Here is a 12,991-nt window from a genome sequence, read left to right as displayed (position 1 = left end):
ATGTTGGAAGAGAGGTGAAGAGGAGGAAGAAAGAGATTGGAGTTAGAGTTCCGCCTCACCGCATGTCCCAGCACCACCGCTCCTTCCTCCCGGTACAGGCGGCGTGATGCCCGTTCGATTACGGGGCCTCAAATATGGCAGCCACGCCCATCCCATCGATGAGGCAACAACATCGCGTCGCGTCGCAAGCCCAACAACACTCTGAGAAGCATTGTCATCATGAACGCACCTGCTTTCTCCCTCCTTGGCGACGCCGATGTTGAGGTACCAAATCACAATAATCAGCCTCGGGTATTCCGAAAGACGTGAAGACTACAGAAGACAGCACCTAGACGGCGAGATACGAATTCTGGCTAACCTCCCAGTAGGAGTCAAAGAAGCCCAGCGCGAGCGTTCCCTCAAGCCCCTTCGACAGCATGGTCTCGTCCGCAACAACAAAGTCCGGTTGTCCACTGCCCGTCAGCATCGGCACCAACCTTGCTGCCGTCTTCAACGCTTCCGCATCGATACCCCAAACCACAAGCTCCAAGCGCTGGTCTGGCAAAGGTCGGAGATAGATCGCTGCAAGCCCACGGTGATGTCTCCGGGACCATCCGTAGATGCGTTGGTCGCCGGCGTCCACGGTAACGCCATCGTCGTTCACGAAGATGTGGTGATGGCGAGTGTTTTGATCTGGGAGGTCATCGCTAATCGCGATGCTGAAGATGTTGCCGCTTGCGTTCAGTGCTGCGCTATAATCCTTGGTGATGTCGGTGTCTGCACCGTAGTACTGGCAGAGGTTGCGGGAGATCTGGAGAGCGACGGCGCCAGTGTTGGGCGAGTGATGTACGATGGAAAAAGCGCCTTTGGATCGGAGAATAGCATTCATGCCTCCGATACTGTGGCGAATATTTCCGTCCTGCTCGCGCTCACTCTCAGTCGAAGTATCGAGGCTTCGCCACCCGTCCTGGCTCCGTACGAAGCCCATTCCGCCTTGCGACGTCGTCCTTGCTACGAGCATGCTTTGGCCATCAACCAGCAGATCTTGACAGTCATCGTAGAAGTTTGGGCCAATGCGGAATGAGAGCACATTGATGGTGTCAAAGACACAAGTCAGCGTAAAAGGATCAAACAGGAAGTGGAGCTTAGCCAATTTGCCCGGTACCATCGTGCTGTCGACCTTGACACCATTCTTCGATTCCATGTCACCAGCAACCACCATTGTGAAATCCCGCAGATTGAGAGGCACCTGTGCCTGCCAGACATTCCGCACTTCGAGCTGCTCGTTGAAGAACCGACTCATCGGCTCAGTCGCCATCATACCATCCCAGACGTGGCCCATGCCAGGAACCTCAAAGTACGTACTGTCAGTGCCAGCCTGCTGAATGCGCTGGGCAAGCAGTCGCGAGTGGTATACAGGGACATTGTCATCCAGATTACCATGTTGCTGGAAGACTGGAATGTCCTTCGCGTTCTCCAGTAAAAGCTCGTGGCGATAGCTCAGCAGAGCTGATTGCACCACGGCCTCTCGTCCAGGATCGGAGGTATGCCAAAAGGAGTACGGGACGTAATTCTGGATGGAAGAGTAGCCTGAAAGAGCGGCTGCCGCAATGACCTTGTCTGGGCGGTGGGTGAGTACGTGCCACACCCCCTGTCCGCCATTGGAGTGGCCACTGACGAACCATCGTTCGACGTCAACGCCAGGACCAGTCCACTCGACCGCCTCGATCCATTGCGGTATCGCGGCCACTGCAGCTTCGACGTCCGCAAGGCCCCAGACATGCCAGTCGTCTCCGCTCCACGTTGTGACGCCGCTTGGGATCAGCACCCAAGCGCATAGGTCCGCCAGGTCATCGAAGGTACTGCGCACGACGTCGCTGTCAACATCGACACCTGCGCCATGCAACGCAATCAACACCGGTGCAGACTGGTTTGAGCTTTGATCGCACTGCGCATCCAGTGAAGGCGCCCTCAGTATTCCATAAGACACCACACCTCCGGGACCGAGGTACGTAATTTTGTGCGGCTCGTAGATGCTTTTATGCGCATCTGGCCAAGCCCCCAGATGCATTGTGTGCTCTAACGATGTGCCTTCGTACCGGTACACTAATTCGCCCTCGATACGGCGATCGTAGGTCAAAGTGCAGCCCACGCCAAAAGCGATGGGTCGTGTCTGACCAGGGACGAGCTTGATCGGTCCCTCTGATACAAGGCCGAGCACACATTTGTTGCGCATACCATCAATCCCGATAACGGAAATGTCATGGCCAGCGTCGTTGCGAACCATGACGGAGGCATATCGACCTGTGAGTGGACCGTAATCACCGCCGACAGCGTCTGATATCAGGACGCCTTCGTCAAACTTCGGGTTCGTACGGACTAGTCCACGCGTCGAGCGCTTCAATTTGAGGGAGATTTTGATGTAGGCATCAAGACCACCCATCGCTCGAACATCTCGAACTAATCTGACATCGACACGATGAACGCCTTGGCTCAAGTGCAGGGTGACCGGAGCCGTCCGATAACCATAGAAGTCTCCGCCGAAGTAGTGCTGGTCGTCGATCCAGTACTCCAGAAGTCCGGGCGTGTCCAGGGTGAGCACATCGACGAAGTCATGTTCGACATATATCTCGCCGCGTGCCCATGCCTGCCATTGCAACGCAGCCCAGCCGTATGTGCTGCGGAGCCATTGCCAGTCGATGTCAGGATAGGCTACGTCGAGCTCAGCGCTGGAGGCTTGGTTGCTCTTATAGCTGAGCTTTGCATCATGTTTAGACCATGTGGTTCTTGCGTTGAACACGAGCGAGCTTCTGAATGTTGCATTTGGATCGTATTTCAGGCTATGGAAGCCGCCATAGAACTCAAGGGGGTCGGCTCCCCACGTCACCTCTGTGTAGGATCAGTATGATGGGCATTCCGAATGATCGTTGGAAATACCTCTCGTCCCGATCTCGAAAGGTCCAAGAATCTGCCATTCCTGAGAGAAGGTGAAGTCGGGCGATGGCTGGTCAAGCAATGCCTCCTCCTGGTTGTCGGGTCTTGGCTGTGCTGCGTCGGTCAACCTGATGCTCAACAGCCCGAAGAAGAACCAGAAGAATGCCAATGCGTTGGCCATTATTCACAAGACATGACGTAACCTTAAACATATATCATTAGGACTCTAAAGTCCATGTGGATACTGAATGTTGCAGCCTATGTATCCGTGGTATGACGCTCCTCTGCAGGCAGGGGTTGAACTTGCGGCGGATCCAGGCCATCGGTGACGGATGATTGCCCGACAGCCCTCCTCAATGGCAATGCAACCAAGATATACCACGTAATTGACCATACCTCCTCCTGACATCCTCTTGACCAACGACTTCGCCGCAAAACTTACGAGACCAAGTACCTGTCAAGTGACGCAATTTCGCATTCAAAAGAGCCCGACAGTCCTGGAATAAGGACAGGCAGCCGAATCTTGGTAGCGGCTGTGGCACAAGAACGCCTGAGAAGTCTTCGGAGATACGAGGGCAGCGACAGCACAGAGACATATCGCGATGGCTCAATAATTTACTCGATCCACAGCGCAGAGAATGGTACCGCACGCGACGTCGCCCTACGAACGGCACCCCTCAGACTCGCCAGCAGAACCGACAACCTACAAGTTCCCCGACTTTACGCAGCCAATTGATGAGGAGGCAGTTGAAGACATATCGCGCGGTCCCAGTCCGAAGCCATTACCCAATGGCCTACCGCCTGGACTGCATTCGAGCGAGAGATGGCCGTACAAGAAGCAGTCGGCGCTCAATGGGGCCGCCAGTCGAGCGACAGGCAGCGCGCTGCATGGCAGACAGAGGAGCTTGAGCGAGGCGATACAGATTGTGAGGACGAGGAAGGCGAGCATTAGCGAGAATGCGCATGAAATAGCGGATGCTTTGAAAGCGCCCGTGTCCTACAAGCTTGTGGTAGGTTGGAGAAGCAGAGAAGGTTGAGACCACAGGGAGTAAGTGCTGATGTACGACTAGATGCTATGCGGAATCTGGTTCACGAGTTCCATCATGTCCAACACCTCCTCCAAGGCCATCCTTACAGCGCTACCGAAGCCTGTGACATTGACGGTCATGCAGTTCGCTCTGGTTTCGTTCTGGTGTGTCTTCCTCTCCTGGCTCGCGAAGCACAACGCTTCCGTACGGAACAGCCTGCCAGTGCTCAAGAATGGCATCAGGAAGCCAAGCTGGGACATCATCGTCATCACCCTTCCTTTGACTGCGTTCCAGATTGGAGGCCACATCCTCAATTCCGACGCCATGTCCCGGATACCGGTATCTTTGGTCCACACCATCAAAGGCCTGTCGCCACTGATGACAGTGGTGGCATACCGGGTCTTCTTCGACACCAATTACTCGACCCCGACCTACCTCTCCCTCGTCCCACTTACCTTGGGTGTAGTCATGGCATGCTCGGCAAGCTTCAAGGGCAACTTCTTGGGCCTAACTTACGCCTTCGGAAGTGCGATACTGTTCGTGACACAGAACATCGTTTCCAAGAAGCTCTTCAACGAAGCAGCAAAAGCCGAAGCAGATGGCATGCCGGTCGGGCGCAGGAAGCCGGACAAACTGAACCTACTTTGCTACTCATCAGGACTGGCGCTTCTCGTCACGTTTCCAATCTGGGTCTGGTCAGAAGGCCAGGATCTGGTGCGCGACTACTTACACGACGGCTCCATCGACCTCCGAGACCGACCTGATGCGCTTGACCATGGACGGCTAGCTCTCGAGTTCCTGTTCAACGGCACCTTCCACTTTGGACAGAGCCTGGTTGCATTCGTGCTACTAGGCATGGTCTCACCAGTCACGTACTCAGTCGCGAGCTTAATCAAGCGAGTCGCCGTCATTATCTTCGCTATCGTCTGGTTCGGCAACCCAATGACAAAGATACAAGGTTTCGGGTTCGCACTCACGTTCCTGGGTCTATACCTCTACGACCGGACGTCCGATGCTGCCAAAGCGGACAAACGCGCCAGACAGCACATGGAGTCGTCCCAACCACTGCTACCAGTCAACACCTCATTTAACAAGAAAGACCAAGCACCAAGCTTCACGCAGTCGCCACTCAGCGCAGGCGGCAGAACAGGCAGAGCGAGCCCTTTTGCGGGTGGGTCGAGCTACGCAAATGGTGAGCCCGTAGGAAGTGGACCTGGCAGACCCAACAGCAATGGCAATGGTGCTCCTAATGGAGTACCAATCTCTCTTCCCTTGGGAACGAAGGCTGAAGAGACGTGGGCGCAAGGCGATACTGGTACACCGAAAGTTGTATGATAAGTTACAGCGCCGAGTAATGCAGTACACAGCTTTTTACATTGATATTGCTAATAGGCGTACGCCTTCGTTCAAGTACATCCAAACATTCAAATATTTTTCGAGGTCATGCCGCCCCGGCCATTGCGCCATTCGCACCGATGGACAAACACGCCTGCATTCCGCAAGCAGGGTAGAGTTCGATAGGTTCATAGTCTCCTGGTTTCTCAACGAAGTCGAGATCGATGTCGTCGTCCGTCAGATCTACGCCTTTGCGACCTTTCTCCGCGCCTTGACTGTCGCATCATACAACACATCCTTGAAGGCGAACAAGAAGGCAGCCGTGATGACGGACTGCGTGACCTTAGGTCCGATTCCTGGAGGGCTTGTCAGCAACGCTCGCACTGGTGTTCCAGCCAGCTATACACACCTCCGTAGAGCCCACCAACACCCTCCTCCTTGACGATCCGTCGCAAGCTAGCGATCATACCCTCCTGCTTGCCCGACGCGACGTGCGCGCGCGACTTCACCGTAATATACGGGTACGTGATCGACGTTGCGACCAACTTCCCAAGCGCGCCCAGCAGGAAGCTGTCTGTCGCGCCGACCTTCCGGCGCTTCTCAAGCATTTGCTTCAGACGCTCATAGACGGTATATTGCAGGATAGGGTTCATGACGAGAACCAAAGCTGGCAGGACACCAGCGAACAATCGCATGAAGCCATCTTCTTTGATTATCTTCATCAAAGTGCCAACGGTGCTCGGCGCGGACTCCTTCTGCGACTTCTCGCCCTCTGTGGTGGGCAGACCACTCTCTTGAGACTGCGACTGGCGTGCAGTCATCCGGGTGTTGACGACCCAGATTGGGTTCGTCAGGAACACTGTCGCGGACCCGGCCAAGGCACCTGCTGCCATGTTCTCGACCGTGCTCAGGTAGGTCTTCTTGGTCGATCGCTGGAAGAAGGCCTTGCTGAACTCGTACCCTGCGACACATGGTTAGACCTGTCCAACATTCGTGCCCTCAATGTGTTGGTGCCGTACAGTAGTAATACACAAAGTTCGTGACCGTTATGCCGAACAATGCACTCTCCATGCCGGCATAGAGTCCCGCAATGCCCTCGCGGTCGAGGATACGCTTCGCCGCAGCGACCGTCCCGGTATGTGCCTTCTTCTTCTCGACTTGCGCTCGGGTGGATAAGGTGATGAGAGGGTATCTGCCATCTTTAGCCCAGCACATCTGTTGTATCTGCGCAAGTATCGACGAACGTGAGCGCCATTGACAGCAGCCCTCCCCCCGCCCCGGCCATTGCGTGCGCCATGTTGTCGCTCGACTGCTCGACGGCCTGGTTCGCTTTGGCCTGGATCTCTGACTTGTCCGACATATTGGCGGTGTTTCTTTCGGTCAACTTGAAGTAAGGAATGGAATGTAGGAGGTCAAAGGAGAGTCAGGATTACTATACCATCTCGGTCAATCCCGGGAGTTGAGACAGAGTGTCGTCTGGTCGTCTGCCGCTGCGCCGAGGTAAAGACACGTGAATACAGTCTAAGCTCGAAGAGGGGAAAGAGAGCGGGCAGCAAGTCACGTGGACTTCCAGCACAGACCTCCTCAGCCTTCCGCATCTCATCCGCCTGATCGTCGTCCCCTTTTGCTTGCTAATTTCCAGCTTCTGTTCCTACCATTTCGAGCCATTTAACAATCTATATCAATCGCCTTCTTCTGCTGTCGAATGCAATCGAATGGTGCATAGCCCGATCATGGATCACATATAACGACATAACAGTCTTCGGTGTACGAAGGGAAGCAGCCTCGCCAGACCTAGGAGGTAGTTCCACCATCCAATGTATCGACATTACCAACCAGGGAATGCGGACGAACAGCAATATCAAATCGACGCCAATAGCCAGCCATTCGTCTATTCTTCTTTTCAGCATCCCACGAACAGCATTGAGCCTCAGTTACAGCAAACTCAGCATCTCTCGCCTCCACGAAGAACACCTGGTCATTCTAGGCATACGTCGAACGAATCGAACATCGCACCAGGACACCACAGCAGGTCATTGTCGCCTCAAGTCAGGAATTCAACACCTTCGAGGAACGCTTCTTTCACACCGACTGATCGAACGCTGCCATCAAGACATGTCACGGCAGACAGCATCGTCGAGGCTTACGTTGCGTTCATTCTCTACTGCAACCCAAACTTCTCGTTGGATGTTGATACGACAACGCTGCGAACCAACTTCCAGAGTCCGCCGAAGAGCGACAACAAGGACTTTGAGATCTACCGACTCTTCGAGCTACTCCGGAAGTTCGATGCGAAGGAGATCAAGACGTGGGGACAACTTGCTCTCGATCTGGGAGTAGAAGCACCTGATGTGTCAAAGGGCCAATCTGTTCAGAAGGTCCAGCAGTACAGCGTTCGCCTCAAACGATGGATGCGGGCTATGCACGTTGACGCATTCTTCGAATATCTGCTCGGGAAGAACCACGCTTACTACCAGGAAGTACCACACCCTAACGATCCATATCCTCCCACTGGGCGTGACGGTGTGCTTCCGGAAGAGGACCTTGCGATCAGAGCCTTAGATCCATCATTCAGACCCAAGCGTGGAAGAAGGCGCAATTCCGAAACAGAGCAGGACGAAGATACACAAGCCGGAGCCCAGAACACTCAGGCCAACCAGCCACAGTCCGCATATCCAGCTTCCGCGTATCCAAGCGCAAATATGTCGTTCAACTCATCTGACCCATGGGCTAATGCTTCGGCCATGCAGCAGCACAACTTTGGGTTTATGGACGGGCCGCAATCGGCAATCGTGGCAGCTGTGCCTTCTCATATGCGGTGGCAGAACCCCTCTACTCCGTATCCCATGACTGCGCATCCCGGGTCGATGACCACCAACATTGATGCGGCCTTGAGCAACGAGCCTAAGTCGGCCATCACACCGTCTGCTCGAAAGCGGAGGAAACATGGACCTGCGGTGTCGAGCGCTTGGCCTTCTGGGAATGCGCCTGGTGCGAAGCCTCGAGGTGAGCCAAGTACAATTTAGCTGTCTATCAATGTTAGCTCACACTCATCATTCACATAGGTCGTCCACCTGCAAGTAGGAATGTACAGGATGGGCCGTTCAGCACCTTTCCTGCTGATCCATCTAATGACAAGTCCAACCCGACATTCTCGGTATCGGTGCCATCAGCGAGCAAGAATGATGCGAATCAAGAACCAACCATCGTACAACAACCTCCAGCGGCCCAACAACGGCAGTCGGAAGGAGGTCGACCAGGAAGGCTATCACTGCAAGTGCCGAAACACTCCGGTGGTCCTGTGCGACTAGCGACACCGCCTCGGGTCATGGTTACCAACGAAACCAGCGAGAGCGAGCATTCGGCGATGGAGAATGCGGCAAATTCTCGGCAGCGCAACCAAAAGGCCATAATGCCAGCAGAGGCTGACGTCCCGGGCTTCGCATTCGAAGCGCTCAAGCGTGTAGTGGCCAGTGATCTCTTGCGAGCTGAGTTGCTTGGACGTCAGCACCGACTCAATGGAGAAGAAGCAAAGCGCCTCGCAGATGCAGTGCTTCAACGGCTCAATGTCCCAAGAGCAGATAGCGACAGCCAGCAGGATAATCTCGCTCGCCTCACAGCAGCCTCCTGGCTGGGCGTGGGAGAACAACTGAACGTGCCGCTGGGTCCTGCGACGGGAACAAGCAAGCGACTGACCGTCACACGGTTCCGAGTCGATGCCGACGGTTACGAAGAAGTCGTATCCGCCTACGACATGGACACTACCGCGTCAAGAGAAGTCTTTGATTTGTCCTGGTCAGTCACCATGGGCACTTGCAACGGTCTCTTCGAACTCAAAGGGCTGTCACTGGCAGATCCTCCGCCGAAGGCAACCGATGTGCACGATAGATTGTTGGACAGTTGGATCGAGACAGCGCGGCGAGCTGGGATTGATGAGGATTACGTACGCAGCGGACAGGACAAGTATGCTGCTGAAGCTGGTTCTATCCGCTCTATACGCGACCCGGCTGGAGAAAACGTCGATTGGAGGGCGAAGTACAAGATTTTGGAGTTCGGTGCTCGAATGGCCAAGGGCGAGTTCGCGCGGTATCGTGAGCGGTTGGTTGAGAAGGTGCTGGATACTATTATCTAATATTCTGAGCTGCATACCCGATGAGAAGTAGATGAACTTATGACTTAGTATACCATCCAAGCACTGTTATACCGCGTTGTGACGTTAATGGCTAGATAGAGTGAATATGGTGAATAGTTAACAACCTGGATGTTGGTGACATCAGCTCGGAGCTCGCATTTCGGCGTCGCATCACTGCGAGATGTTCTCTGGAATCACAAGGTCGTCCGCGGCCGCCCCGGATTGAACGAGATCCAGATGTTAGCCAGGGATAGCTGCCAGTCTTTAAGAGAGTCGAGTTCCCAGGTCTGGCACTGACAATCCAATACACCATGGCTTCCAGCCCGCTACTGTTGCTTCCACTGGAACTTCGGAATTCAATATACGAATACGTCCTACTCCATCCACCAGAACCGGACGATGACATCGAACAATCGACCAGCGAACGAAGACCAAAACGTATAACCACCAGGAACGACCGCTGGCAATGGACCATGCAATACACCTCCTCTCCACCAACAGCAAACTACTACAACATCCTGCGAGTCAACCGCCAACTTCACCACGAGATCAAAGACTTCCTCCGCCTCCAACAAGCACTCCACGGCCCCCAACCCGCGCACATCACCCTCCTCATCGACAACCCCAACATCACACCCTCGCACATCTCCCTCCCGCAAACCCCAACCAACACCACCACCCTCGACCTCCTGGTCAAAGTAGCGCAAATGTACCACCCGGTCTACATCTCCCGCCCGCCCCACAATACCCTCCTCCTCGCCATCTTCGAGGTCCTCAAAACCTACTTCCACCGCGGTCCCCACCTCGCACGGCCCACTCCCTTGTCTCAGAAACTGCATTTGGAAAAAGTCCGCATCACGATCGCGCCACCGCAGCCGCTGGAGGAGATGACGTACGTCTATGGCTTTCCGCAGGGGCAGCTGGAGACGCTGTTTGAGGACTTTGATTGGTATTTGAAGAAGTTTGCGAGGTCGGGGTTGGCGTGGGGAGATGTGGAGGGGATTGAGTATCGTTTGATGGCAAAGGAGTGGAGGAGCGTGGGTGTGAGGAGTGATGTGTGGGATGAGGGTGATTATGTGTTCTTCAAGGATGGGGGATATCGGTGGAGTGATGGTATGACTGGGCCGTGGGAGAGTGAAGGATTGAGGTTGACGGTGTAGTGACATGAATAGGTACTTATGGGGTATCTAGCTGATCTAAATCCAAATGGCGAACATGTCGTGGTGATCAGATGTCATCTTTGCTGCTACGGCAAGTCAGTAACATTACTTCCATGTCAGGGAGAAGAGGATCGTTCACTCACCATACTACTGCCCGGCCCAACTAGAGCCCGCTGCTTCCCAATCCAGCTCTTCGGCTCCTGTCTCCGCCTCCCAAGCGAGACGCCATTGTTCTGCAGCCTGGACGAAAGATCATGCCATGCTGTAGCCATCAAATGGTTCTCCCGCTGCAGCGATGCCAGATCCTGAGCAGGCGCTGGTGTGGCAGCCTCGCTCTTCCGCCGTGAAGCAGCCTCCAACTCCTTTCGCAAGGACGCAATAGTGTTTTCGTGGTCCCGTAGCTGTTGGCCGCTCTTCTGACGGCCATCGTTGTCCTCCTCAACGCCTCTCTGCTTCTCCTCGAACGCCGCATTTCGCTCGGAAGCCTGCTTCAACCGGGCGTCTGATGCTTCCAATTGCTGCTGAAGAAGAGCCAGCTTCTCCGTCAAATGCTTACTCTCGTCGTTCCTTGGCGTCACCACCTTCAATTCGGGATCTGGAGTGGCTATCTGAGCTTTCTCCAGCGGTGTCTCATCATCTCGCGCAGCCGTCGTATCGTCCAGATCGGAATCACGTAACTTCACCCTCAATTCCTCCATAGCCTCATGATCAGCTTCATGCCGCTCCCTCGCTTCAATAAGCTTCTGCTTCAATATCCTTGCATCGTGCTCTGCATGCTTTCGTGTGGTCGTCAACTCATTGATCTGATACTCTTGATTCCTGATCAAGCCCATCTTCTCAATAATCTCCTTCTCCAGTCGAGCCTGTTTCTGGTTGAGCTTGTCGATCTCTTCAAGCTTGTCGTTCGTCTGCTTCAGCTCCTCGCGCAGCGTGGCGTTCTGCTTCTCCTGTTCTTGCAGCGTCTGGATCTTCTTCTTAAGATTCTCGTTCGCTTTGACCTTCTGGTTCAGGTCTTCGTTGTCGGCTTTGAGCATCTGTAGCTCGTCCCGGAGTCGTTGGCTGGAGTCGCCTTCATCTTTCTGCCGTTGTAGTTGGCGTTCGTATTTATCCATGGCACTTCTGGAGTTCTGCAACTGGCCTTCGAGGTCATCGATATAAGCTTTATCACTGTCCGCCTGCCGTTGCAGCTTCTTGAATGTATCATCGCTGCCAGCCTTCCGTCCCTTTGTCTCAATCTCCGTTCGATACGCGTCAAAAGCTTCTTGAAGCCGCTCCTTATCCTGCCGCAGTTCCTGAAATTGCTGCTGCGCACTGGCCTGACTAGCCTGCAGCTTGTCAATTGTAGCCTGAGCCTGCAAGAGCTCCTCCTCCCGCTCCAGCAAAGGATCCTGATACATCGACTTCTCCTTGTTCGTCCCGTTCGGCTTGACAGGCTCTTCATGCTGCTCCACCTCCGACTGATACGCAGATTCATCCCTGCTGACCGGCTCCGACTCCTCGTAATCCGTCTCCTCCATATTCCTCAGCTCGTTCGCAACCACCATAGCTTTCTCCCTCCCCAGCCCCATCAATCTCCTCGCCATCCTCTCATTCGACTCCGGCGAAGCCATCGCAGCGCGAATGATCATCATAATGAGCTTCTCCAGATCCGGACCCGACTCCTCCGCCGCAACTGCCTTCAAATCTGGCGTCGACTCTGTAGCCAGCTGCTCCTGCCCGTTGCACACGTCCCGGTAGTACATTGCCACCTGCCGCTCAATGTGCTTCAGGTTCTGCCATTTTCGAGTCCAGTCGCTGGCGGCGTATACGTTCGGTTCTGGTAGGCTTCCGGCGAAGTAGTCGGCGTCGATCTCGCTGAGGAGACCCCAGAGTGCCAGGCCATCGCTAAGGTCTACCAGACGGCCTACTTTGCCCACTCCGTCGAACGATCGGACCCATTGGAGGAGGCATGCGCCGAGCGAGTCGTCCTCTGCTGTTTCCATCTTTCAATCTCTCAAGCTTTGGAGGTGTGTGTGGTCCTGTGTCGCTGCCGCCTTCTAGATCCCAATTCTCAAGCATCGTTGCACAGAACCTTCAACAGCATTGCATTGTATCGCTCCAATCCACGTCGTGCTGCAGTGCTCTGTACGTGTACAACCAGATCGAGGTACCGCGATCAGCCACGCGAGCCAGGGTTTGGGGTTCGGGAAGATCCGGGAAACCTTGTTCCGACCTGAGCCGAGGACAACTCCTGCAAATACTCACGAGATTCCATACATCTATCAAGCAAGACACCATTCTTACCCATGTGATGACCGTCGATGCTACTGTTGTCCCGAACAACGCTTTCACACCACCTCGAGGACGGTCCATATTAAACATATCGAGGTTGAGACTCATCTTGATCGCGTTTGCTCACGCAGCCTGCCGTGCGCAAACACAAT

At 54.5% G+C, this 12,991-nt stretch overlaps 6 protein-coding genes across 6 annotated transcripts; 3 read left to right on the top strand and 3 right to left on the bottom strand.

Moving 5' to 3' along the window:
* Positions 1–328: 328 nt before the first annotated feature.
* LTR77_002694 (uncharacterized protein) lies at positions 329–3,094 on the bottom strand (the record flags this gene model as incomplete). The annotated part of the gene is made up of 2 exons (XM_064799953.1): positions 329–2,868; positions 2,917–3,094. The coding sequence occupies 2 exons, from the start codon at positions 3,092–3,094 to the stop codon at positions 329–331; spliced, it is 2,718 nt and encodes a 905-aa protein (XP_064661292.1).
* Positions 3,095–3,551: 457 nt separating this feature from the next.
* Positions 3,552–5,276, top strand: LTR77_002693 (uncharacterized protein; the record flags this gene model as incomplete). Its single annotated transcript, XM_064799952.1, has 2 exons — positions 3,552–3,923; positions 3,984–5,276. The coding sequence occupies 2 exons, from the start codon at positions 3,552–3,554 to the stop codon at positions 5,274–5,276; spliced, it is 1,665 nt and encodes a 554-aa protein (XP_064661291.1).
* Positions 5,277–5,519: 243 nt separating this feature from the next.
* On the bottom strand, positions 5,520–6,636 carry LTR77_002692 (uncharacterized protein; the record flags this gene model as incomplete). The annotated part of the gene is made up of 4 exons (XM_064799951.1): positions 5,520–5,632; positions 5,686–6,237; positions 6,296–6,468; positions 6,521–6,636. The coding sequence occupies 4 exons, from the start codon at positions 6,634–6,636 to the stop codon at positions 5,520–5,522; spliced, it is 954 nt and encodes a 317-aa protein (XP_064661290.1).
* A 457-nt stretch (positions 6,637–7,093) lies between these two features.
* Positions 7,094–9,408, top strand: LTR77_002691 (uncharacterized protein; the record flags this gene model as incomplete). Its single annotated transcript, XM_064799950.1, has 2 exons — positions 7,094–8,282; positions 8,342–9,408. 2 exons carry the CDS (start codon positions 7,094–7,096, stop codon positions 9,406–9,408), a joined length of 2,256 nt encoding a protein of 751 aa, XP_064661289.1.
* A 311-nt stretch (positions 9,409–9,719) lies between these two features.
* LTR77_002690 (uncharacterized protein) lies at positions 9,720–10,568 on the top strand (the record flags this gene model as incomplete). Its single annotated transcript, XM_064799949.1, has 1 exon — positions 9,720–10,568. One exon carries the CDS (start codon positions 9,720–9,722, stop codon positions 10,566–10,568), a length of 849 nt encoding a protein of 282 aa, XP_064661288.1.
* Positions 10,569–10,642: 74 nt separating this feature from the next.
* Positions 10,643–12,550, bottom strand: LTR77_002689 (uncharacterized protein; the record flags this gene model as incomplete). The annotated part of the gene is made up of 2 exons (XM_064799948.1): positions 10,643–10,654; positions 10,712–12,550. The coding sequence occupies 2 exons, from the start codon at positions 12,548–12,550 to the stop codon at positions 10,643–10,645; spliced, it is 1,851 nt and encodes a 616-aa protein (XP_064661287.1).
* Positions 12,551–12,991: the final 441 nt, after the last annotated feature.

Source organism: Saxophila tyrrhenica, assembly GCF_035928015.1.
Source record: "Saxophila tyrrhenica strain CCFEE 5935 chromosome Unknown scaffold_4, whole genome shotgun sequence".
Taxonomy (NCBI): domain Eukaryota; kingdom Fungi; phylum Ascomycota; class Dothideomycetes; order Mycosphaerellales; family Extremaceae; genus Saxophila; species Saxophila tyrrhenica.
The sequence above is the reverse complement of the archived record's forward strand: the minus strand, read 5'-3'. Positions and strand labels throughout refer to the sequence as shown.